At 44.6% G+C, this 26,890-nt stretch overlaps 1 protein-coding gene across 4 annotated transcripts in view; it reads left to right on the plus strand.

Annotated features, from left to right (window-relative positions):
• Positions 1-2,035: 2,035 nt before the first annotated feature.
• kcnh4a (potassium voltage-gated channel, subfamily H (eag-related), member 4a) overlaps positions 2,036-26,890 on the plus strand; it is a 29,840-nt gene continuing 4,985 nt past the window's right edge. For 2 of the 4 annotated variants that reach the window (XM_027032033.2, XM_035530940.1), the window contains exons 1-10: positions 2,036-2,282; positions 15,787-16,020; positions 16,532-16,663; positions 16,787-16,911; positions 17,325-17,586; positions 18,696-18,853; positions 21,519-21,726; positions 22,474-22,668; positions 24,945-25,144; positions 26,509-26,758. In XM_027032033.2, the coding sequence (XP_026887834.2) occupies positions 2,207-2,282; positions 15,787-16,020; positions 16,532-16,663; positions 16,787-16,911; positions 17,325-17,586; positions 18,696-18,853; positions 21,519-21,726; positions 22,474-22,668; positions 24,945-25,144; positions 26,509-26,758 (1,840 nt within the window). In that variant the 5' untranslated portion in view covers positions 2,036-2,206. Of the gene's footprint in view, positions 2,283-14,822; positions 14,841-15,786; positions 16,021-16,531; positions 16,664-16,786; positions 16,912-17,324; positions 17,587-18,695; positions 18,854-21,518; positions 21,727-22,473; positions 22,669-24,944; positions 25,145-26,508; positions 26,759-26,890 lie in introns of those variants that run through there. The other 2 variants (XM_035530939.1, XM_035530941.1) reach the window with 2 other exon arrangements.

A 26,890-nucleotide genomic window follows, 5' to 3' on the forward strand; every position in this document is an offset into this window, starting at 1 on the left:
AAACTGTTGTCATTTCCAAAAATGGAGAAGTTCAGCATAAACTTAAAAGGAAAAACAAAATTATTTAGTTGTAGTGGGGGAGGGGGTGAGTCAAAGGTGCCAATATCACTTCCAATAGAGCTGTGTCAAATACCGATGTACAGCGCATTTGAGGAAGTGGTGGCAAATCTGGAATTTGGATTCTAGTTCAGAAGTTTTCCTGTGCTGTGTTTGTGCTGACATGTCACACTCTAGTCTGGCACTGCTGAACTCAAAATCAAATATGTGCTCTCTCTTTTCCCGCCACTTTGGTAGAGGATGCAGGTGCTGCTCTTCCTTGTGCTGCTAGCGCACATGGTACGTGATGCCGAGGGCATGGCTGTCTGCTGCACGCGGAAACCCCGATCTTGCAGGTTCTACCTTCTGCTGTGCCGTGCAGTTTACAGGAAGGACGTGGTGGGGAAGATGGACGACACTGCCGCAGGAATCCTTATACTCGGTGAACAAAAGCTAACCGAAAGGCGTTACCAGGACCGGTTGCAAAATCTTTTACAGAGTTCTCGGAATCAAGCTGCAGGGCTTCTCACGATAGGCAAAAGGAACAAGGACCCAGAGGCCCAGCCTTCCTCCCACGGCCCTACACTCGGGACTGTCCCGACGCCCGTCACGCTCCGCCTGCTGCAGCTGTAGAGACGGGCGCTCATGACCGTATACAATATACAAAGATGGTGGTTCTTGGTGTGAATTATTGATGGAGACAATATTACGTACATGTGAGCCTGTATTATTGCATCAGTATACTGAAAAATACAATTTAAGCAGGTTTTTGATGTCTGGTTTTGACTGCAGTAGTTAGATTCATGTAATATTCTCTATGGCCAGCAGATGGCAGGGATGTATCATATTGTACACAGGCCCTGCAATAATTCCAACTCTGATGTTGGACTGCATTCTGTGGAGTGTCTGGACATAGAGGGGAGAAAGAGAAGTTTCCTTAGTGGTATTCATTTATATTCATGTCTCACAGGATTTGATTTATTTATTTATTTATTTTGTTAACTAAACCTATTTTCTGCTTTTGGCCCAAGTTTTCACTGTTTCCCTGAACAAGGCCCTTTTAACCCTCAATTATTCTGTGTTCAGTCAGAATTTTAAGTGGCTTTGTATAAAAGCATTAAATAAATGCTGTAAAAGTAGATGCTTTTATTCCATGATAATGGATGGCCACATCGTGCACGAACACCTCACATTAGACAATAACAACCTAGTTTAGTAGTGTCATGAACAGAACGTGTGTGAGAGAAAGGGTGTGGTTTGATATCCTTGTTCATTATAAAAGTCCTATTCTGTGATGAAGACTGTGTCATAGAGAGCATTAGGGCTTTGCAGAGACATTTATAGCACTTTTAGAAATGCGATACCATGCTTTGTTAATGAGATCTAATCCCAAATCAAGAAACGTTCATGCCAAGGGAGCTTTATGAGGGTGAAGCGCGTGATGAAGAACGCACAAAAGGAGTATCAGAGAGACAGACTAAGAGAATATGTTAGCATCTGTGCATGTGAGAGAGAGCGCGAGTGTGCGAAAGAGGGAGAGAGAGAGAGTGAGCGATCACTGTGAGAGGTATCAGTGGAGAATGAGCTGAATGGAGAGGCATGTTGTCCACCTACTACATGAACAGGCCAGGACAGGTGTGATCCAGGACCGGAGACCTCCAGCAGGCGCCGCTGCCTAGCCAAGCAGAGGAACTAAGTAAGTCCAAGCAGCAGGCAAAAGCGCGGACATGCATGTGGCTGGCGAATGAAGGCCCAGGACGGATTCCCTGGGGCTGTTGTAGGACGGGACAGTCTCCACTCCGCTGTGAGCTAATGACAAACACAAAACTTGGACTGAATATGTGCTCTCAACAAACACATTAAGCAAAAGGAGGCGGACGGACACAGAGCAAGGGCCCACGGCTCACGTCATCAGCGCTCACTCAGCGCAGCACATGAACGTCCTCCAGGAGTAATTAGGAAGGAGAGATGCGCCTGTCAGGCAGTGGCTGCCCTCCCGGCTGTGCTGCTCTGCTCTGTAGCTGCGGGCAAGCCCCATGCTGCCTGCTGCAGAGGACCGATGGGTTTCTGCTCTTTCGTCATTAGTCTTCTCCCTCCCTTTATCCCTCTCTACTCCCTTCATCCCTCTTTCTCTCTGGCTGGAATGGAGTGATATTGGCACACAGCAGTCATGCCTGTGATGAAGGGGCTGCTGGCCCCCCAGAACACCTTTTTGGACACCATCGCTAAGCACTTTGACGGCACGCGTGAGTACTGCCCTTTATCTACCAGACCTTTGACCTCGATTCAGACTGAACCCTGATGGGCAGGAATACATTCAGAGTCTATGGTTAATCTCTAGGATTGGGGTTGGTCTCTATGTTTGGGTTTAGGGTTGGGATTAATCTCTAGAATTAGGGTTTGTCTCTGGGGTTGGGGTTAGTCTCAAGTGCCATGACACTGCATCTGTGACATATTTAAAGATTCAGAACCAGTCCAGGAGTACCTTGATCATGTCCTCAGACAATAAAATAGTCCATTAACAACTAATTTGTAACCTAGTTAAGGCTGTTTTCTCTGAGGTACTGATGTCAGTACCTTTTCTTGCAAAGCAGTTAAGAGTGTTTGGGACTCTATAATAATTAGTATTATTCTTAGATATATAGTACATGTCATCAACATGTAATTGTTTTGAATGCTGGTGTGGCTGTATTGACATTTAAAAAAAAAAAAAAAAAAAAAAAATAAAAAATATATATATATAAATATATATATATATATATATAAATATATATTGTATATATTTAAACACACACACACACACACACACACACACACACACACACACACACACACACATTTATGTCCAAATTTTCACATTGATAGTCAACACCTATACCAGTTGGATCTTGGTACCATTACAGACAAAGAATCATTACCTACCCAGAATCATTTGCAAAAACTTGCAGAGGCCTCAACAAAGTGTACAGCTCGGTACAAAGTTAATTTTATACGGATACAGAATCTCTGTGATCCTTTGTTTTTTGTTATTAATATTTCTAATTCGATGTTTAAACGCCTTTGTCCTGTAAACACTCTTTTTATTACCTCATGTGTTACCTCAAACGTGGCTCTGATCTTAAACCAGTGGAAACGTGGGTATAATCTTAAACCAGGGAAACGCCGGTCTGATCTTAAAAGGTTCACAGGAACCAGCACCAGACCTGTTGGTGGAAAATTGGTACCAGAGATCCAGAACTGGCTCATGCAGGGACAGAAGCTAATTCTGAAAGTGTCTTATTCTCTTTTTCTCTTTATTGGCCTAATTTCTGCTGCTACTCTTTTTAGACTGAGCAAGGCAAGGGTTTGGGTCGCAGAGCTGAACTGCTTAGCTCAAGCCAGACCAGAACATAACAACGGTCACTACTTCAGGACTCTGTGTTTCTGTAGGACACCATACTCTGTGTCTGTGTCATCCTTTAAAATGGTAGTTTCAATAAGCAATGGGGTTAGGGTTAGAAATAGGGGTTAGAGTTGGGGGTTAGGCTCAGGGTTAGGGTTAGGGTTAAGAGGGGTTAGGGTTAGGGTCAGGGTTAGAGTTAAAGTTCGTAAGACTGTGTTTTAAGGCAGTGTTTTACGGCTTTGTTTTTATGGCTGTGTTTTAAGGCTGTGTTTTTAAGACTGTGATTTCAAAATAATGAAAAACGTGTTTTCAGAGGTCAATGCTAAGAAATGAAATTCACACTTATTTTTAAACAACACAATCCTGTTTTAACTTTGGTTAGAGATCAGTGGGATAACCCCAGTTTCCAGTCACAGTGTTCCTGCATCTCTTTAACATGGCTTGTTAAGTCAGACTGGGTTGAGAACAGAATCATTAATCTCATCACTGCATCTTATGTATGGCTTTATATTGCACCTGGGAATCCCTCTATCCCTCCCTCTATCTCTCTATCCCTCTATAGCCCCTCAAATGTCTTTCCCTGAGTTCTCTTTTATTCCCTGAGCTGCTCTGTACACCCTGTGTTCCTGAGCTGCTTTGTAAACCATGCAGTAACATAGCTGTCATTTTCCCAGAAAGGCCACATGGTGTTACGTGACCATGACCAAGACCAAGTTTTGTGCAACAGGTGTTAAATGACTCAGGCCAGTAAGTGCACCCTCATTGGCTTTGTGGCGCTATAGCACAACCTTGTACATTTTTGTATTTGTATTTTCTCCCACAGTAAGGCATAGAGCTCAAACCAAACACAAAAGGTCCACTGGAATATTAATCCACAATCTCAATATCTCAACATATTCACAACAGTCTAAACCTCAATCAAAAACATTTTGCACTTTTACACCAATATGGCTCACATTTTACATAAAACAGTTAAAATTAATAAATGCTGGATTCAGTTTTGACAAAACTTCACAGCGCTTTTAAACATATGAGCCAAGATAGTCGGTTGAGTTTGGCTGAATATACCTCAGTATGGAATGTATGGAGTGCTATACATGCCAGAAAACTATCTCAGCATCCCAACATCAGATCAAATTAAACTTTGCATGTGCCATCAATGAGATGTACTATACTTTATTTATACTATCATAGTTTGTCTGATTCTTACCAAAATGGACAATTGTATTAAATCTAACATTCCGAGCAAAACCTCAAAGTTTGAGACAAATTAATCACTAGGAGACTCTACAGGGCACATTTACCTGTTTTGTATGTAATCGCATGTTGTGTTTAAATTCTTTATTGGACTAAACTCAGGAAAAGTAGTTCCCGTGAACACGGAGCTCTACAGCTGTGTGACAGAATGATGTTGACTGCTGAGTTGGAGTCTGACCTCCCATCAGCAGGCTCTTCAGATACAGTGAACTACTTTCACACAGTCCCAGGCCCTGTGTTTAAGGTGTGGTGGTGTGGGTAGGATTTGACTGAAATGTTCCCCTTTAGCGTTAGGTTCTTGTGGTTGTTTTGTTCTGTTCAATACAGCAGCATGCCTATTTAGTCACACTGACCTTTTTTTTTATTTTAGTTTGTTGTTTTTGAATGGTGACCATGGGTGGAGTGGTTGGTGCAGTCTCATCTGAGCTACTGAGCTAAGGGATTTTTCCTGGTGCTTATGGGCTTTAGTGCATAAATACCCACCACCAGTAACTGTATGTAGATCAGGGTCTATGTGGTTCATTGTTTTATGTGAGAAGAGGTTCCTCTAATCTTGTTTGGCTTTTTAAAAATATTTTAGTTCTGTGTGCAGTTGGCTTGGTGAGTTCATTTTAGTACTGGCTTTGGAGGTTGTAGGGTTTGGAGGTCAGGTCTTTGGAGGTTGGAGGGGTTGGAGGTTAGGGTGTTTGGAGGGTTTAGAGGTTAGGTCTTTGGAGGTTGGCACTTTGGAGGTTGGAGGGATTGCAGTGTTTGGAGGTTGGAGGGGTTGGAGGTTGGAGGGATTGCAGTGTTTGGAGGTTGGGACTTTGGAGGTTGGAGGGGTTGGAGGTTGGGGTGTTTGAAGGGTTTAGAGTTTTGGAGGTTGGAGGTTTCTGTTAGGCTCCCTCTGCAGTCTTGCTTGATTCCTTTTGCAAGGAGCAGTTTTTGGAGGGTTAGTGCCGGGGTTGTTGGAGGTAGAGGATAATTTTTTAATTTGGTGAAGTGCCATAGATAAATGGCTGAAAGAAAGTATGAAGGCGATTATTAAGTTGTTGATAGTAGTAAAATCTTGCCATCACACATTCTGCTACTGGGTCAAATCCTGTAGTCTTGTATGGAGGGGGAAGATATTCTTTTGAACAACAATAGGAGCTCCTTCTTTAGAAATTGGAAAAACAAAAGTTGGAGTGGGAATCTGAAAAGGCACAACAGCATTTGGCGTTCCAATGGCTTGATCTTCAATTTAAGTATATTTTTACTTTGTTCAAATGAGTGATTTACCAGTGGCCAGACATTGAGCACACCCTTATACATCAGTGTGTTACTAGTGGTCCGACATCATGCATGCTGTCACAGCCTGAAACATATGACAATCTGTTTCTGTTAGTGTTACTTGAGCAGTTCAACATTTCTCTTCCTGATCAGGGAACATAATGTGAGCACTGCATCCGGGTGGCTACAGCAGCAGATGATGTTTTGATTCATAAAATGCAAAATGTTCCGCATGTGAGTAACGAATGCAGCCAGGAGGAATGCAACCATGCAAGGTCATAGGATTAGAGGGCGCCAGTAAAACCCTGCATGACACTAGGGCTTCTAAACCATCTATTCTGGAATCTGTTTTGCCGAGGTGGTTCAGATCTGTGTATACTCTCTTGGTGTCCCTGCAGAAGGTGTTCAAGGAGATGTGTTGTTGGGGCTCTGCTCTGCATGTCCTGTGGATGGCGTGTCAGTAATGTGTTTTGAGCGATGTTCCTCCACATTTATTGGTACTGCCCACTCCTTCCCTTGAGAACGTCTGATCAATGTGTGCTGCAGTTTCCAGCGGTGTTCACTGCTTGCACTGTGATGTGCATGGTGAGCCCACCTGCTGAGGTCAAGGTTGTGTCCTGTGTTACGGGAGAAGTAGCTCCGTGAGCGGATTTGCCCTTAAATCGTTCTCTTACTGATCCGATTAGGGAACAGAAAGTGGACTCATCCTTGAAGTTATTTGCTAATGTTTGTGAAGTGGTTGAAATTCTGGGTCAAGGTTATTTTATACAGGGTGGGATTTTTTGTAGAAATTGTTGCCTCAGTATGGTACCATTTTGGGTGAGTCTGGTTGAAGTTGTGGTCCCTTCAGCAGTACATGAGCTGGTAATAAAACATTTACATGACAAAGCAGGTCAGACATTTCTGCTTCTATCAGAACCTGCCATACCTGTCAGCTAATGGGAAAACAGAACCAGGTGTCAAAGCACCTCCTCATCACCCCATTCCAGCTTTGGAGAAACCCCTGTTTATTGTGTAGAGCTGGACAGAGACTGGGAGGAGGGGTTGCCTGGTTACTCCGGAGGTGACACAGGAGAGCAGTGTTCATTGTTAATGATGGTGTTTTTGTCTGTACTGTGTGTGGTCCTTTAGCAGTTATACATGATAACTGAGCTAAAATAGACTCTTCACCAAATTCGTCAGATTACATAAATGGTTTTATGTGGCTGGGAAATTGCAGAAGGTTGAATTGTAACATTCCCATGGAATAAATAAGTGAAAAAATGTTTAATTGTTGTACATTCCCCATTTCAATCCCATTTCAAGAGAAAGTGATGGGTAAACCCAGCAACACGGGGTGTAGAACAATAGCAAGGTCTCGAAAGGTCTTGCACCAACGCATGACTACAGAATGACAACAGGACATTTATACACAAAGTAAACAGTAATGTAATGTGGAACACGTGAAACCAGGAAGGTGGCTAACAAAGGAGGCATAGCAGCGTTGTACATGTGGACATCACATGGATGGGTGCATAGCGGAGGGGAGCGTTAGGATATATAGATGCTATAGATCACTGACTTTGATAACTCTTGTTTCTGCCATTTAAAAAGATTTGTGAGTTCTGCAAGTTGAAACAACTATGTGCATTGTGGTGGAAATTCAGCAAACAAGGAGTCAGATGTGGATAAGAAGATTTTATTGAGTTATTAGTTTCAAAAAATGAGCGTGCCTATTTGCTTCGCTCCCCTTTGGGTGATTTCCCTCCCCTTATATAATAGCCGTAGCGTTCGAGAGAACGAGGGAGGGTTTGCTTCTGCTGAGACCAGATAACTCCTTGGAAGGAGTGTATTTCTTCAAGGACGTTCTCTAGGGAACGTCCTGTTCTTCTAATCTTATGCTAAGCTTTCTCACGCTTTACAATGATAGAGAAAGAAACACAACAATATTTCCTTCACACTTCCCCCCTTTGATTCTTTGTCAATCATCAACATCATCTAGACTTTAATTTTCAATGAATAGTGCCTGGAGGTCATTAAATTCCTCAGAATCCTCATCCACCCCCTTTGGCAGTTCTTGCAACAGTTGATACTGTACACGAGTAAGATTAGTCACCCAGGTGACACAACAATTCATAATACATGGCAGGAAACACAACCATCAATACGACAATGAGCACAGGAAAAAGCACCGTCATTGCCCAGTGTCCCCACGGGCCCAGGGCCGAGGTGAACCATGAGAACCATGAATTGTCTGCTGGGGACGGCTCCTGGATGTCCTGTTTCATATGTGTAATCAGGTCTGTTATATTATCATAATAATCTGGGATGTGAAAACAACATGATACATTTATCTTCTTACACACCCCACCTTCCTCGGCTAGGAGCAAATCTAAGGCCATTCTATTCTGCAGGACTACTTGGCGAATCTGGTGCAATTCTTGGTTTAGGAGTGTAAAAATCATCTCAGTCCTATTGGCCAGAGTTAGGACTTGCCACGCTAAACCGTTAATCTTATTCAAGGCTGCAGTGGTTGCCGTCACCAATGCCATTGCACAAGCGATATTGCCTTTGCATCTTTCCTCTGGCAGGAGTTGTCGTCCCGCGATCGGGGCGAGAGTAGTGAGTAGGATAGTGACAAACAGAGAATTCATCATGAGTCCTCAGGTCGTTCTGGCGCCTTCTTGCAATGAGTGTGGTGTATCCACGTTGCTCGTCCGTCGGTTTTGACGGCGGTGTTAGTCGTCAGCAGCACTTGGAATGGTCCTCTCCACCTGGGCTGGTTCCACCGCTTCCTTCTGAAGTCCTTTATCAGCACCCAATCACCTGGTTGGTGGGTGTGGAGTGGAGTATCCGTCACCTCGGGAAGAACTGCCTTCACCTGCTTAGACACATGGGAGAGAGATTTGTGCAGAGACACACAGTACTGCAAAAGTGATTCATTGATCAGGTTAGTATCCCAGTCCGGCGGACCCACCCCCGTGTTGGGAGGCCGTCCAAACACTATTTCAAAAGCTGATAACCCTGTTCGTGCCTGTGGTCTGGTTCGACATTGCCACAGGACGAGGGGAAGGCATTTTACCCAATTCATGCCTGTTTCCTGCGTTACTTTAGCTAGACCTCCTTTAATGGTGCCGTTTGTCCGTTCTACTGCCCCTGCACTAGCAGGGTGGTAACTGCAGTGTTTTCTCATATCTACCCCTAGGTATTTAGTCAAAGCTTTTAGTCCTTCGTGTACGAAGGGTGTCCCATTGTCACTGGACACTCGTTGTGGTAACCCCCACCGGGGAATAATTTCTCTCAATAGCGCTTTTGCTACTGCCTCACTATCTTGTTTTCCCGTTGGGAAGGCCTCCACCCACTTACTAAACATGCACACACACACATGTACCTCTTCCTTTTGGCTGGTGTTAGTTCTACAAAATCTATTTGCCAATGTTGAAATGGCTCACTAGGCGGCGGGTGTCCGGCGGGTGCGTGTTTGGTATGATTGTCTCCGTGTGGTGTGTTTTGTGCACATACCAAGCATCGGGAACAAAATTTACTGGTGTGTGTGTTTATTCCTGGTGCATACCAATATTTTGTTATGCTCTCCACTATCCCCCCTTTGCTCATGTGACTTCTCCCATGAGCAATCTCAATTGGTCCTTTCATATAAGAAGTGGGGAGACATGGTTTGTTCAAATGATTTATTGGGATCTGGAATGCCTAAAGCAGGTATGACCTGTAATAACTGCTTCAGTGCTGTAAAGGCCGCTTCAGCTTCTGGCGCCCATTCTAACTGAGAGGAATTCGATCCCTTGGTCCGTATTATATCTCTGAGTGGCCCCTCATGCTCTGCATAAGATGGTATGAATGTCCTACAATAGGAACACATGCCTAAGAAGGACAGCAGTTGTTTTTTCGTCGTGGGTCTTGGTATAGTCAAGATGGCATTCACTCGGTCTTTAGTCAGCATGCGCGTTTGTTCAGTGGTCATGTCCTAAAAAATGCACTTGCTGCTTACAAAACTGTAATTTGGATTTGGATGCCTTGTGGCCTTCCTCTGCTAAATGATGTAGCAGTGCCACCGTGGCTTGTTTACACGCTTCTCGTGTTCTCCCACAAATTAAAAGATCATCAACGTATTGCAGCAAGGCTGTTCCTTCGAGGAGCTCTAAAGCTTCTAGGCTTCAGTGTAAGGCGGCATTGTAAATGGTTGGTGATTCACAATACCCCTGACACAGTCTTGTAAATATGTATGGCTTTCCTTCAAAAGTGAAAGCAAACCAAAATTGACTATCCTTGTGCACAGGTACACTAAAGAAAGCATTGGCCAAATCAACTACACTGAACCACTTACTGTCTGGTGGGATCTGAGAGAGAATGGTGTGCGGGTTTGGAACTTCTGGGGCTCTAGGGTGTACTGCCGTGTTGACAGCCTGCAAATCCTGCACAAATCTCCATTCATCTCTCCCTGGCTTTTTAACTGGGAAAATTGGAGTACGTACTGGTGAGACTGGGCATGGTACGATAACTCCTGCTTGTTTTAATGATTGGAACACAGGCCTGATGCCCTCCACTGCCGCTGGTTTTAGAGGGTATTGGTGCTGGCGTGGTCTGTAATCAGATTTTGGGGTGATGTGGACAGGCTCACATCCTTTTATTAAGCCCACATAATTTTTTCCCTGTGCCCATAACCCTGCAGGAACTGTTTTCAATTCCTCCTCCTCTTCCTCTGAGAGGGTAACAGAGGCTGCCATAATTACTATATTAGGACTTACAAGCTCAACCCCCCTTTTACAACTTAGCCTATACGGGGTTGGCATTTTCCACACTTCTATGCTTGGGCTGTACATAATTTTACACTGGGGTTCTTTTATCCAATCAGTTGCGCTCAACACGCGTTTTGTCCACAACCCTACTCTCTGCCAGTCTGGGTCAACATGTGCGCTAGCCAGCGACACATGAGGTGTTGCATGTGAGATTGAATATAAAGATTTCTGTTTAGCTGAGAGCTGCACCACTCCCGCAGCCCACTCGCAGTCCCACGCTATAGCTGTGATAATCAGACTGTCACTGCCCCCTAAGTCAAATTTTTGTTCAAAATCAACATCAGATCCCTCATGGACCTTCATTGTACAGTGAATAGAATCACTTTGTTTAACCGTCAGCTCACCAGGTAGCGTGTTAGTAACTTCAGTCATAAAATGTGTTAGTACTTCCCCAGCAGTGCACTGCAATTCATACACGTACAAAGGGACTCCTGCCTCTAGCTGGACTCCCTGTGTAGGTGTTTCCCACATAACAAATAACCCCTCTGGGTTGCTGCTAATTGTGCACCCAAGTTTACACATTAAATCTCTAGCTAACAAATTAATTGGACAGGTTTCTGACACCAAAAAGCTGTGTTTGAATTGGCTGTTTCCTAAACTACATTGGAGAGGCTCGGACATCCTTTCATCAATGGGATGACCTCCCACTCCAATTACTGTTATCCCATATCCTGTTCTCATTCTACATTCTATTAATCCTTCTTTTAACACTGAGTGGGTGGCACCACTGTCAACCAAAAACCTAACATTTTTTCCCTCTACTTTCACAGTTACCTCAGGGAGGCCTCTTGGCCCTTTACTAATCTGCTGTAATAGTTGGTAATTTAAATTCGTCACTTCCCTTTTGCCGTCTTCACTCAGTGGTCCGCTGCTGTCCTGCCTCTCCACCGCCCGTCATGGATTGTGGGATTCTGATCTGTGCCCCCGTCATATGAGTTATCCTCCTCCGGACAGTTTCTGGCAAAATGTCTAAGCTTTCCACAGTTGTAGCATTCCTGTTCTTTCATCCAATCAATTTTCCCTCCTTTTCCTCTTCCTCTGCCTCTTCCGCATCAACAACCGTCTCAGTTCAGCCTGTGTTGGTCTGCAGGACTGCACGAATGCCATCAGTTCTTGTCCGAAGCGTCGTCCGCCGATGTCACCTGGCTTGCTCAGGCCGTCGGCCGCTTTCATGATGTCGTCTGTAGTCCAGTGACGGTGGACCATAATCACTCCCTCAGGTCCTGACACTTCCACCATCGGGAACTGTGGGGCATAGCCTCTGTCAGGCCCTGCGGATGGCTTTATAGTGGCGTGACTTCGAGTGTGATGAGCCACTGGTGAGGTTATTGTCTCCAGTTGCCGTCTTGGTTCGTCATATGGAGACGGCTTTGATGTTAGCGATGAAGTCCCTGGTTCGGGATAAGGAGGTGGGTTTCCTGATGCTTGTGGTTGTTGAATCAGCTGGGGGCTCTCGGCGGGGCGGCATCGAGGTCAGGATCAGCTAAGGAAACACACTGAGACACTTCATTATTACATTTCTTTTGCCCTTCCTGTTTCTTCTGCCTTTTCTCAGCTTCTTCTAACCACATTTTTGCCTTTTCTAGCATATCCTCACTGTTTTTGTCAAAATATTTCCGTGCTTTCTTATCAGCTTCTCTAGGTTTGACCTCGACTCTCTTAATTAATTTTAACAGGTATGCAACACTCAGCGTCCCTGAGGTATTAAACCCATAATGTTTAATCCAAAACGGGACATGTTTGTTTACATGTTCCCCATAATCTTTACTCATTTGAAAGAATAGGCTACTGGAGAGCTTGTCCTTACCGAACTCATACTCCTTACTATTGCCCGCACCCATTTTTTTTTTTTTTTTTTTTTACTTTTGGATTCAGGCAACAAACGAACAAAGGAAACTTACCTACTCTCTACAATTTTCCTATTTTTATCTTATTATCCACACCATCTACCCCCGATATGGATTAGTTCCGCTCCAGCAAATCGTGCTAGTATACTGAGTCCACTCCTTTCCCTGCGGGGTGTTCTGTCGGCCCGGGCCTATTTCTTACACTAGTACGTCTACTCAGTGTGCCTATTCTCTTAGGCTGGCGGAGTCCCAGACTCCGGAGTCCTCTAGACCCTATTTTTAAGCCCTAGTATCTCATATACTATGCTACTTTACAGACCCACCCCAGGGTAGACTCAGGCGGATCACTATGTCACTTTCTTCTAGGATTAAATTACTGAACTTCACCACTTACTTTCTGTTCGTTAGATCAGGCGGAGCACACCACCGGAGTCAAGCGGGACGTCACTCCCTGGTTAGGTACTTTCCCGTATTCTTGTGGGTTTCCCTCTTTCTCCAGCTCAGTTCTCTCTCTGAGGAGCGTCCTCGAAGTTTAGTCACTGCTGCCCCGCATGGTGCCTCTCGCTGATCCTGCCGACAACGCCAAATTCTGTGGTGGAAATTCAGCAAACAAGGAGTCAGATGTGGATAAGAAGATTTTATTGAGTTATTAGTTTCAAAAAATGAGCGTGCCTAATTGCTTCGCTCCCCTTTGGGTGATTTCCCTCCCCTTATATAATAGCCATAGCGTTCGAGAGAACGAGGGAGGGTTTGCTTCTGCTGAGACCAGATAACTCCTTGGAAGGAGTGTATTTCTTCAAGGACGTTCTCTAGGGAACGTCCTGTTCTTCTAATCTTATGCTAAGCTTTCTCACGCTTTACAATGATAGAGAAAGAAACACAACAATATTTCCTTCACAGCATGCATAGACTAGCTGTGTGAAGCTAACCCTCACCCTAACCCCTAACCCAAGCCCTTATCTTTAATCTAAGAACCCTAACCCTCACCCTAACCCCTAACCCAAGCCCTTATCTTTAATCTAAGAACCCTAACCCTCACCCTAGCCCCTAACCCAAGCCCTTATCTTTAATCTAAGAACCCTAACCCTCACCCTAACCCCTAACCCAAGCCCTTATCTTTCATCTAAGAACCCTAACCCTCACCCTAGCCCCTAACCCAAGCCCTTATCTTTAATCTAAGAACCCTAACCCCTAACCCAAGACCTTATCTTTAATCTAAGAACCCTAACCCTCACCCTATCCCCTAACCCAAGCCCTTATCTTTAATCTAAGAACCCTAACCCTCACCCTAACCCCTAACCCAAGCCCTTATCTTTAATCTAAGAACCCTAACCCTCACCCTAACCCCTAACCCAAGCCCTTATCTTTAATCTAAGAACCCTAACCCTCACCCTAACCCCTAACCCAAGCCCTTATCTTTAATCTAAGAACCCTAACCCTCACCCTAGCCCCTAACCCAAGCCCTTATCTTTAATCTAAGAACCCTAACCCTCACCCTAGCCCCTAACCCAAGCCCTTATCTTTAATCTAAGAACCCTAACCCCTAACCCAAGCCCTTATCTTTAATCTAAGAACCCTAACCCTCACCCTAGCCCCAACTCTAGCCCTAATCCAACCCTAACACTAACCCAACCCTAGTCCTAACCATTTGATTATTTTATCTTAAACATCCTTCTCAGAAAGTTGCATCATGGCATGTATGATATTCTCCAAATGAAACATATAAATAGCATCTTTCATAATTCTAATTTAAAGTCAATGATTGAAGTTATTATGAAAGTTCTCTGTTATAAGAAAAAAATGTGGGTTGATAACTTTATTTTTTGTTTTGTTTTTGTGATTCCTGTTTAGAACCGTCTTTGCTGTATCCTGGTAACCTCTCAGACAGAAGTAACAACACTCCCATATGTTTCCTTTTTTTATTACCATAGCAACTGTTCACCAGGAACATCGTCTTAATCCACTGATATCTAATGATCGTCAGGCGGTTAGACAGGCAGTGTGGGTGCCTCCAGGCATCGTTCTCATGCTCTCCCACTGAGTAAAAACAACACACACTTCACAGAGTTGTTTTAAACGTCAGAGTGTAACAGTCTAGTCCTGCACTGCTCCAATGACTCATCCTTTAAAAGGAAACATTGTGTCCTGGAGTCTACAGCAGGTGTCTTGGACAGATGGGAGGAGGACATTGTGTCCAGGAGCACATGCCTTTGCCTCTGGATCCTGGAGACTCAAGGTTTATTGTGCAGCAACAGACTAGACACACGGACACATGTATGTTATCTACATGTATTACATTCTTGTGTTAATATACATGTGTTATTGGTAGATAAATAATATATGTGATTATCTGTGTGTGTGTATGTGTGTGTGTATGTGTATATATATATATATATATATATATATATATATATATATATATATATATATATATATATATAGTACACACACACACACATCACTGTGGAGGAAACAGCATCACTGTAGAAACAGCATCACTGTAGCGACAGTGTAGATTTTCATTAGGACATTTAAGTTTAATTCTAAGTCAGTTCAGGCAAAGTCAAATTCAGGAAATTTGACTTAATTTGAAATAAATGAATAAAGTTCTCCAAAACAGAATGATTACTAAGAGAGAATCATCGAAATGATTCTTCATGTAGAGAAAAATCAGAGGGCAAAGAAGTCATCATAAAAGATGAATGAGTCAAATGTCTGAAAGTGTTTGTGTTGATGGAAGCTGGGTTTGGACGCTGGGCTGTAGGCATGGCTTGTGTGCTGGACTCTGGGCCATAGCCGTCATTTGTGTGCTGGACTCTGGGCCGCGGGCATGGCTTGTGTGCTGGACTCTGGGACGTGGGCGTGGCTTGCGTGCTGGACTCTGGGCCGTGGGCGTGGCTTGTGTGCTGGACTCTGGGACGTGGGCGTGGCTTGCGTGCTGGACTCTGGGCCGTGGGTGTGCTTTGTGTTAGTGTATTCATTTTTTCCTATTTCTCGTTGTGCATGCACAAATGTAATTTTATCTGATTATTAAACAAAGACATTTAAGGTGAATATAGTCTGAGGCTGTGGGCGTTTCCCGTTAGCTGGTACTTGAATCTCCTACATGTGACTCATGGGTGGTCTCTTCATGGAAAGTTCACCTTCTCTGTTCCCTCAGGCCTGAACAGATTTTTAAAATAAATCCCTCTCTGTCTTTATTTTGTGACTCCATACACAGACAGCAACTTCCTGCTGGGGAATGTCCATGGTTGCCGTGGTTACCCCATCGTGTACTGTTCAGATGGGTTCTGTGAGTTGACTGGCTTTGTACGGACTGAGGTCATGAAGAAGACGTGTACATGTCACTTCCTCCATGGACAGGAAACGAGTGAGAGAGTGACTCAACAAGTGGAGAAGACCCTGGAAGGACAGAGAGAGTACCGGGCTGAAGTTCGCTATTACAAGAAGAACGGTACCCCACACCAGACACTGTAGAACCAACCAATCAATCAATATCTAAATTTATTTATACAGCGCTTTTTACAACAGATGTTGTCACAAAGCAGCTTTACAAATGTCCAAGTCCAAGCCCCCAGTGAGCAAGCCAAGGGTGACAGTGATGAGAAAAAACTCCCTAGAGCACGAGGAAGAAACTTTGAGAGGAACCAAGACTCAGAAGGGGGCCAGACCTAATCTGGGTGACAGCGGTCACCACAAAAGAATGTTAATCTGATTTAGAACTGAAGTAGTTTTGATTGCAAGGATCTGGTGACGATGTTCTTTTAGCTTTAGATTTTGCTTATACAAAGGGAAACTTATAAAACTACTTCTAAAACTGGAAGCGTTGACTGGATTTGTGATGATCTGCTGACTTAGATGATGATCTGCTTGCTAAATGTGGTCCTAACCAATGAGAGTTCATGAGAGTTTTATGGACTACAAAGAACAATTATTTTTTCCTGATTTTTCTTTTGGAACGGCAGGCTCTCCCTTCTGGTGCCTGTTGGACATGGTGCCCATCAGGAATGAGACAGGAGAGGTGGTGCTCTTCCTGTTCTCCTTCAAAGACATCACAGACTCTTATGGGAAGACGCACCACTGCACACAGCTGCAGGGTGAGAGCCAGCAAACCCCACCCTGACTTATACCCCACAACAACTTTTCACCCACTATAAACTCTTCAATAAATCACAGCATATCAACTAACTAAAGGGTTTTTTAAATTGCCCACATGTTAGAAGATGGTACCCAAAACAGGAAGTCCAGCCACTCACACCTGAGTCATGCTCGTGAGCGTGGGTGGAGACTTGTACACCATCTAACCAGTCAGTTCACCAACAGGAGCAAAGGGAAGCTGCCAAATGTGAGTTACCATGGCAACGTGCTCTGCTATAAGACTGGTGTCATGTTCATAGCCGTGTGTTGTGCTATCAGACTGCAAGGTTATTATTAGACTGTTCTCACATTTAGTGATGATCAGACTGGGCAGATCTCTAGCTGCACACGAGGCTCTGTGAGATCACAGAGGTCATGTCGCACAGGTCAATTGACAGAGTGTTTGCTAAAGGGTTGAGTTGCATGCATGGATTAGCCAGACTGAATAATCAATCAATCACAAACTGATCACCTAAGAGTACTAAGCCGTCACAGTTTCAGTACCCACCTCAAACAAATATTTGATGATGAAAAAACTTTAAGAAAGTTGACTGACTGTTTATATCTGTCAGTGTTTACTGGATCCGGAGTTGTACTAAGTGCCTTGTTATGTGGTGACAGAGCACGTTTCCCAAGCCTACACTGCCAGAGTACAAAGTCGCCTCGGTGAAGAAGTCCCGATTCATCCTGCTTCACTACAGCCTGTGCAAAGCATTGTGGGACTGGTTGATCCTCCTCGCAACATTCTACGTGGCTGTGACGGTTCCATATGACGTATGCTTCTCCACCATGGATGACAGTAACCATGGCGACCCTGCGTGTGGTTCCACTTCCAGAAGCAGCATTGTCAGTGACATCGTTGTTGAGATGCTCTTCATCCTCGGTGCGTGTGGAGGGGGTGGGGTCATCCGACAAATATCTCCATGACAACATGCTATAGTAACATCCTCCCCACGTACCCAGACAGCAGCTACTGTCCACCCAAACTCTTCCTCTCTTTTACTCCCTCTCTTTTTTTCTCTAGGTCTTAACATCTCTTCTGTTCATAAGTGTCTTCCTGATCTGAACCTCCCCTCTCCTCCCATCCCCTCCTCTCCTCTCCCCTCTCCTCTTCTCTGCTCATAACATTCAACAATGAACACTGGCAATGCACTGAAGTCACATGACATCTGTTGTGTTTATATTTTAGAATGAATGTCAAAGACTAAGTGTACTGAATTGTGTGTACTGTGTGTTGAATGTTGTGTACTGAATTGTGTGTACAGTGTGTTGAATGTGTGTTGAATTGTGTGTACTGTGTTGAATGTTGTGTACTGAATTGTGTGTACAGTGTGTTGAATTTTGTGTGTTGAATGTTGTGTACTGAATTGTGTGTACTGTGTTGAATCTTGTGTACTGAAATGTGTGTACTGTGTGTTGAATGTTGTGTTGAATTGTGTGTACTGTGTATTGAATGTTGTGTACTGAATTGTGTGTACTGTGTATTGAATGTTGTGTACTGAATTGTGTGTACTGTGTTGAATGTTGTTGAATTGTGTGTACTGTGTTGTCAGTCATTGCATTTGTTTACTATATTTATTACTGTAGTCAATCTGCATAAAGTGACCATCTCTCAGAGTCAAATTAACATGTTTTCATTACTCATTATATTTCATTATATCGCTTTAAGCTGCAAGATAGTGAATTTCTGGCTCCTGTAATAACAATTAAATTTGTCAGACATGTAATAACTATGTAATATTTGATATATATGTTTTAATAACTGTACTATATCGTAGACAAGTAATAATGTGATATGTGATGCATGTAATGTCAGACATGTAGTAACTATGTAATATGTGATATTACATAGTTATTACACATATGTCATAGACATGCATTACTATGTAATCTTTTATAGACATGTAATAACTGTTATATATTTTAAAAAAACTATGTAATGTCATGTAACTATGTAATATGTAATAACTATGTAATATACTGTCTCTGCAGATATTGTATTAAATTTCCGCACCACGTACGTGGGCCCCGCTGGGCAGGTGGTGTATGACGCTCACTCAATCTGTCTCCACTACTCAGCTACCTGGTTCATCCTGGACCTCATCGCTGCTCTGCCCTTTGACCTCCTCTATGCATTCAATGTGTCAGTGGTGAGTTTGAGTGCATGTGTGTTTGTGTGTAGATCAGTGTGTCAGTGGTGAGTTTGGGTTTGTGTGTACATCTGTGTGTCAGTGGTGAGTTTGGGTTTGTGTGTACATCTGTGTGTCAGTGGTGAGTTTGAGTGCGTGTGTGCGTGTTTGAGTGTGGATCTGTGCGTCAGTGGTGAGTTTGAGTGCGTGTGTGCATGTTTGAGTGTGGATCTGTGTGTCAGTGGTGAGTTTGGATAGATCTATGCATTTTCTGCAGTTGTCACGATCTCCCCTCCCTGGTGTCATGGTTCCCATGGCAACACTGTTTTGTTTCATTCCTGGTTCTGTCCTGCCCCCTTGCTTGTATCTCTACCTGTCTCTGTGTTCCCCTGTGTCTTATTAGTCTGTATCAGTCTCTGTATTTAAGGCCTGTGTTTTGTTTCCCAGGTTGTCGGTTATTTTGGTTCGTTTCATTGTGTGTAGGTTCAGTTTTGCTCTTTCTTCTATATATATTGGCTTTGATCTTTTTTTGGTTTATATTCTTTGATTTTGTTTTTACAGACTTTTAGTTTTAAGTCCTTCTTCATTTGCATTGGTCTCCTTGTTTTGATCAGATCTGGCCTGTGTACATGACAGTAGTAACCTTTCACTCCCCTAACCCTAACCTATCACTCCTCTAACCCAGTATATCACTCCCCTAACCCTAACCTATCACTCCTCTAACCCAGCATATCACTTCCCTAACCCTAACCTATCACTCCCCTAACCCTAACCTATCGCTCCTCTAAGCCAGCATATCACTCCCCTAACCTTAACCTATCACTCCCCTAACCTTAACCTATCACTCCCCTAACCCAGCATATCACTTCCCCAACCTTACCCTATCACTCCCCTAACCCTAACCTATCACTCCTCTAACCCAGCATATCACTCCCCTAACCCTAACCTATCACTCCTCTAACCCAGCATATCACTTCCCCAACCCTAACCTATCACTCCCCTAACCTTAACCTATCACTCCTCTAACCCAGCATATCACTTCCCCAACCTTAACCTATCACTCCCCTAACCCTAACCTATCACTCCTCTAACCCAGCATATCACTCCCCTAACCTTAACCTATTGCTCCTCTAACCCAGCATATCACTCCCCTAACATTAACCTATCACTCCCCTAACCAGGCATATCACTTCCCTAACCTTAACCTATCACTCCCCTAACCCAGCATATCACTTCCCCAACCTTAACCTATCACTCCTCTAACCCAGCATATCACTTCCCCAACTCTAACCTATCACTCCCCTAACCTTAACCTATCACTCCTCTAACCCAGCATATCACTTCCACAACCTTAACCTATCACTCCCCTAACCCTAACCTATCACTCCTCTAACCCAGCATATCACTTCCCCAACCTTAACCTATCACTCCCCTAACCCTAACCTATCACTCCTCTAACCCAGCATATCACTTCCCCAACCTTAACCTATCACTCCCCTAACCTTAACAGAAGTACAGATAAAGATATCTGATGATAGTCATCAGAGTGGACAGAGGAATGGGGGTTTACATTCATTCATGAGATCTGATTCTCAGTGCAGAATCTGGCACTGTAGTACCAGTACAGTGTTGTTTACACCCTTCTGTAGCACCAGTACACAGTGTTGTTTACACCCTTCTGTAGCACCAGTACACAGTGTTGTTTACACTCTCCTGTAGCACCAGTACAGTGTTGTTTACACCCTTCTGTAGTACCAGTACACAGTGTTGTATACACCCTTCTGTAGTACCAGTACAGTGTTGTTTACACCCTTCTGTAGTACCAGTACACAGTGTTGTTTACACCCTTCTGTAGCACCAGTACACAGTGTTGTTTACACTCTCCTGTAGCACCAGTACAGTGTTGTTTACACCCTTCTGTAGTACCAGTACACAGTGTTGTTTACACTCTCCTGTAGCACCAGTACAGTGTTGTTTACACCCTTCTGTAGCACCAGTACACGGTGTTGTTTACACCCTCCTGTAGCACCAGTACACGGTGTTGTTTACACCCTCCTGTAGCACCAGTACACAGTGTTGTTTACACCCTCCTGTGGCACCAGTACACGGTGTTGTTTACACCCTCCTGTAGCACCAGTACACAGTGTTGTTTACACCCTCCTGTGGCACCAGTACACAGTGTTGTTTACACCCTCCTGTGGCACCAGTACACAGTGTTGTTTACACCCTCCTGTGGCAGCAGTACACAGTGTTGTTTACACCCTCCTGTGGCACCAGTACACGGTGTTGTTTACACTCTCCTGTAGCACCAGTACAGTGTTGTTTACACCCTTCTGTAGCACCAGTACACGGTGTTGTTTACACCCTCCTGTAGCACCAGTACACGGTGTTGTTTACACCCTCCTGTAGCACCAGTACACAGTGTTGTTTACACCCTCCTGTGGCACCAGTACACAGTGTTGTTTACACCCTCCCGTGGCACCAGTACACAGTGTTGTTTACACCCTCCCGTGGCACCAGTACACAGTGTTGTTTACACCCTCCTGTGGCAGCAGTACACAGTGTTGTTTACACCCTCCTGAAGTGTCAGTCTCACTGGTGGTGTGTGTTGTTTCCTCCCGTTTCTCTCTCCTCATTGTGCACATGCGGTTCTGGCTCACGCATCCCGTGCCATCTGGTCCCGTAGACATCTCTGGTGCACCTGCTGAAGACGGTGCGTCTGCTTCGTCTGCTGCGTCTCCTGCAGAAGTTGGATCGCTACTCTCAATACAGTGCCGTGGTTCTCACCCTGCTCATGTGCGCCTTTGCTCTGCTCGCACACTGGCTCGCCTGCATCTGGTATGTCATCGGCCGGCAGGAGCTCATCAGCCATGACCTGCGCACCTGGGACATCGGTACTGGGTGTGTGTGTGTGTGTGTGTGTGTGTGTGTGTGTGTGTGTGTGTGTATACTGGCCTACATAAAGGTGGAGGGCACCTGCATCTGTCCAAAGTGTGTTAAAAACTACAGGTATAGAGGCCATACGGCAGGATGTCACAGACTGCAGTTCTCCATGGAAACTAAACTACAGGTGTATAGAGGCCATACAGCAGGATGTCACAGACTGCAGGTCTCCATGGCAACTAAACTACAGGTGTATAGAGGCCTTTTCTCCCAGTATTATGGGTGGTTTGTCAGTGTTGGGCTGGATCGACTCAAATGTTGTGAAGTACATTTGCCATATTTGGCTGAATGTTTCACACTGACTGAGGAAGTACAGCTGTGTGTCTGTGGTGTCGTCATTACACTGCTGACATGATGTCTTCTATTGGCCGGTCTGGATCTGTTTTTTTCCGCTGCATGTTCAGGAGATTTTTACAGAATGCATCAGAGTGCATCACTTGAGCTGGTTGTTTGAGAGTAGCTCCAACACCTCATCACACACAGAACAACTGCTGCTATGATAGGATGAAATATTTGAGATGGTATTTGAATGTAAACTTGACGTGAGTTTTTTGACTGCTGGATTGAAATTTCTAGTTGAACTCATTGTTAATCCAAAGTAATTGTAGTCTGTACAGGTTTCTAGTGTTTGTGTCTCTAATGTGAAGTGTTACTATGAAGACTGTCCCCCCCCCTCTCTCTCTCTCTCTCTCTCTCAGGCTGGCTGCAGGAGCTGGCAAAGCGTTTGGAGACACCGTACATTAACGGCACGTCTGGCGGTCCATCCGTGCACAGCGCCTACATAGCCTCCCTCTACTTCACCCTCAGCAGTCTGACTAGTGTCGGCTTTGGCAACGTCTGCGCCAACACAGATGCTGAGAAGGTCTTCTCTGTTTGCACCATGCTGATTGGGGGTACGCACACACACACACACACACACACACACACACACACACGTCACACACACATCAGACACACACAACAGGCTGTGTGTAGTGACGTGTAATGTTAAAGACAGAGTGAGGCTGTGTGTAGTGTTAAGCACAGAGAGGCTGTGTGTAGTGATGTGTGTAGTGTTAAGCACAGAGTGAGGCTGTGTGTAGTGTTAAGCACAGAGTGAGGCTGTGTGTAGTGTTAAGCACAGAGTGAGGCTGTGTGTAGTGTTAAGCACAGAGTGAGGCTGTGTGTAGTGACGTGTGTAGTGTTAAGCACAGAGTGAGGCTGTGTGTAGTGTTAAGCACAGAGTGAGGCTGTGTGTAGTGACGTGTGTAGTGTTAAGCACAGAGTGAGGCTGTGTGTAGTGTTAAGCACAGAGTGAGGCTGTGTGTAGTGACGTGTGTAGTGTTAAGCACAGAGTGACGCTGTGTGTAGTGTTAAGCACAGAGTGAGGCTGTGTGTAGTGACGTGTGTAGTGTTAAGCACAGAGTGAGGCTGTGTGTAGTGTTAAGCACAGAGTGAGGCTGTGTGTAGTGTTAAGCACAGAGTGAGGCTGTGTGTAGTGTTAAGCACAGAGTGAGGCTGTGTGTAGTGTTAAGCACAGTGAGGCTGTGTGTAGTGATGTGTGTAGTGTTAAGCACAGAGTGAGGCTGTGTGTAGTGTTAAGCACAGAGTGAGGCTGTGTGTAGTGATGTGTGTAGTGTTAAGCACAGAGTGAGGCTGTGTGTAGTGTTAAGCACAGAGTGAGGCTGTGTGTAGTGTTAAGCACAGAGTGAGGCTGTGTGTAGTGTTAAGCACAGGGTGAGGCTGTGTGTAGTGTTAAGCACAGAGTGAGGCTGTGTGTAGTGACGTGTGTAGTGTTAAGCACAGAGTGAGGCTGTGTGTAGTGTTAAGCACAGAGTGAGGCTGTGTGTAGTGACGTGTGTAGTGTTAAGCACAGAGTGAGGCTGTGTGTAGTGTTAAGCACAGAGTGAGGCTGTGTGTAGTGTTAAGCACAGGGTGAGGCTGTGTGTAGTGTTAAGCACAGAGTGAGGCTGTGTGTAGTGTTAAGCACAGAGTGAGGCTGTGTGTAGTGTTAAGCACAGTGAGGCTGTGTGTAGTGTTAAGCACAGAGTGAGGCTGTGTGTAGTGTTAAGCACAGTGAGGCTGTGTGTAGTGATGTGTGTAGTGTTAAGCACAGAGTGAGGCTGTGTGTAGTGTTAAGCACAGAGTGAGGCTGTGTGTAGTGTTAAGCACAGAGTGAGGCTGTGTGTAGTGACGTGTGTAGTGTTAAGCACAGAGTGTTAAGCACAGAGTGAGGCTGTGTGTAGTGACGTGTGTAGTGTTAAGCACAGAGTGAGGCTGTGTGTAGTGTTAAGCACAGAGTGAGGCTGTGTGTAGTGTTAAGCACAGTGAGGCTGTGTGTAGTGTTAAGCACAGTGAGGCTGTGTGTAGTGTTAAGCACAGAGTGAGGCTGTGTGTAGTGTTAAGCACAGAGTGAGGCTGTGTGTAGTGTTAAGCACAGAGTGAGGCTGTGTGTAGTGATGTGTGTAGTGTTAAGCACAGAGTGAGGCTGTGTGTAGTGTTAAGCACAGAGTGAGGCTGTGTGTAGTGTTAAGCACAGTGAGGCTGTGTGTAGTGTTAAGCACAGTGAGGCTGTGTGTAGTGTTAAGCACAGAGTGAGGCTGTGTGTAGTGTTAAGCACAGAGTGAGGCTGTGTGTAGTGTTAAGCACAGAGTGAGGCTGTGTGTAGTGATGTGTGTAGTGTTAAGCACAGAGTGAGGCTGTGTGTAGTGTTAAGCACAGAGTGAGGCTGTGTGTAGTGTTAAGCACAGAGTGAGGCTGTGTGTAGTGTTAAGCACAGAGTGAGGCTGTGTGTAGTGTTAAGCACAGAGTGACGCTGTGTGTAGTGTTAAGCACAGAGTGAGGCTGTGTGTAGTGTTAAGCACAGAGTGAGGCTGTGTGTAGTGTTAAGCACAGGGTGAGGCTGTGTGTAGTGTTAAGCACAGAGTGAGGCTGTGTGTAGTGTTAAGCACAGAGTGAGGCTGTGTGTAGTGTTAAGCACAGGGTGAGGCTGTGTGTAGTGTTAAGCACAGAGTGAGGCTGTGTGTAGTGTTAAGCACAGAGTGAGGCTGTGTGTAGTGACGTGCCTGCTTGTCTGGGGTTTCTCTCTCATGTCTGGATCATGCTGTGCTCAGACTGACTCCAAACCGCTTTGTTAATCAACTTGTGCTGCTGGGCTGTCCTCTGCTGTCCACTCTGTTCTCCCCCCCAGCCCTCATGCACGCCGTGGTGTTTGGTAACGTGACGGCCATCATCCAGCGCATGTACGCGCGCCGCTCGCTCTACCACACACGCATGAAGGAGCTGAAGGAGTTCACGCGTGTGCACCGTCTCCCACGCCAGCTCAAACAGCGCATGCTCGAGTACTTCCAGACCACCTGGTCCGTCAACAATGGCATCAACGCCAACGAGGTGTGGCAGACTGTCCTGGCAGAGTGTTCGCTGCCTTTCACTCACTTCACTCAGGTCACAGAGAGCACCTCGACGTGAACTACATCAGGTTCCACAAAATAACCATCCAGCCGTGATTTTCTGCCACCTTGTTGTTTTGGCTCATTAATTATACTGGATTGCTTGGGCTAATTAGCAAAGGAGGCAGTGCTTCACCTGAGCTGTCCACCTCAGACACTCAAAAGAGGCGGAGCTTTACCTGAAACATCCACCTCAGACACTGACACAGAGGGCAACTTAGTTGGTCCCTGAACTGTTTAAGTACAATCTCACTGTTGTTAATTATGTGTACATGTTCACTGATAACATGTGTATATTTATATTTTTAATCATGTGTAAGTATGTAGGTATCTGGCAGTGGTGCACACACTCACAGAATATGTGTCTTAGTGGCATGTTCAGTATCAGAAATATCTCACACTCAGTCACACCTGGTTTCACAGAGATAATTACTAGTCGGTGTCTTTGGTGAGTGGAGCGTGGTGAGATGCTCTGAAGGGAAGAAGGCAGAACTGATTGGATGCACAGAGATGTAGAAGGTTGAAATAAAATAACAATAAAGAAGTAGATCATTTACACTTTGTCGACATACTAATTTATTCAGTGATTAAGAAAAACAGCAGAAACACTTAAAGCAGTTTCACAGGAACAACTGTTGCTAGGCTGTCACCTCAGAGCCTGCAGCCTGGTCAGAGATCAAATGATAAAGTATAATTGATCACATGATGGTGTAACTGATCACATGATAAAGTATAATTGATCACATGATAAAGTGATCACATGAAAGTATAATTGATTACATGATAGTGTAACTGATCACATGATAAAGTATAATTGATCACATGATAAAGTGATCACATGAAAGTATAACTGATCACATGATAAAGTATAACTGATCACATGATAAAGTATAATTGATCACATGATAAAGTGATCACATGATAAAGTATAATTGATCACATGATAAAGTGATCACATGAAAGTATAACTGATCACATGATAAAGTAACTGATCACAGTCACACTGGTTTCAGCCTCTACTACCTTCTCCTTTTAAAAAAGCTGCTCAGAATGGCAGTTTGTGTTTGGCCTTTCCGTTCTTTCCTTCCTTTTCTTTTTGCTTTTAAATTTGGGCTGAATGTGGCACATTTAAGATGACACTTAAATTACAAGTTGATACTGTTGGGCCCCTGAGCAAGACCCTTAACCCTCAATTGCTCAAAGCTGTACTCAGTCATAATTGTAAGTCCCTTTGGAGAAAAGCGTCAGCTAAATGCTGTAAATAAATAAAATGCCTCAGCCTGTGTGTTGCTACATCTTTTAAAGCTCCTGCACGACTTCCCAGACGAGCTGCGTGCAGACATCGCCATGCATCTCAACAAGGACATCCTGCAGTTGTCGCTCTTTTCATCTGCCAGTAGGGGGTGCCTGCGCTCCCTCTCTCTGCATATCAAGACTTCTTTCTGCGCCCCTGGCGAGTACCTCATCCGGCAGGGCGACGCCCTACACGCCAATCACTTTGTTTGCTCCGGGTCCTTGGAGGTGCTCAAAGATGGCATGGTGCTCGCTATACTGGGTATGTCACACCTGTCCATGATGTACTGGGGATGTTGGAGTTAGGGTTAGAGGGTTAGGGGTTAGGGGTTACGGTTAGGTCTATTGCAAAGAACTATGCTGCAAAGATCAAAGATCAAATCAGTTATTTAAT

The sequence above is a fragment of the Electrophorus electricus genome, chromosome 1, assembly GCF_013358815.1.
Source record: "Electrophorus electricus isolate fEleEle1 chromosome 1, fEleEle1.pri, whole genome shotgun sequence".
Taxonomy (NCBI): Eukaryota; Metazoa; Chordata; class Actinopteri; order Gymnotiformes; family Gymnotidae; genus Electrophorus; species Electrophorus electricus.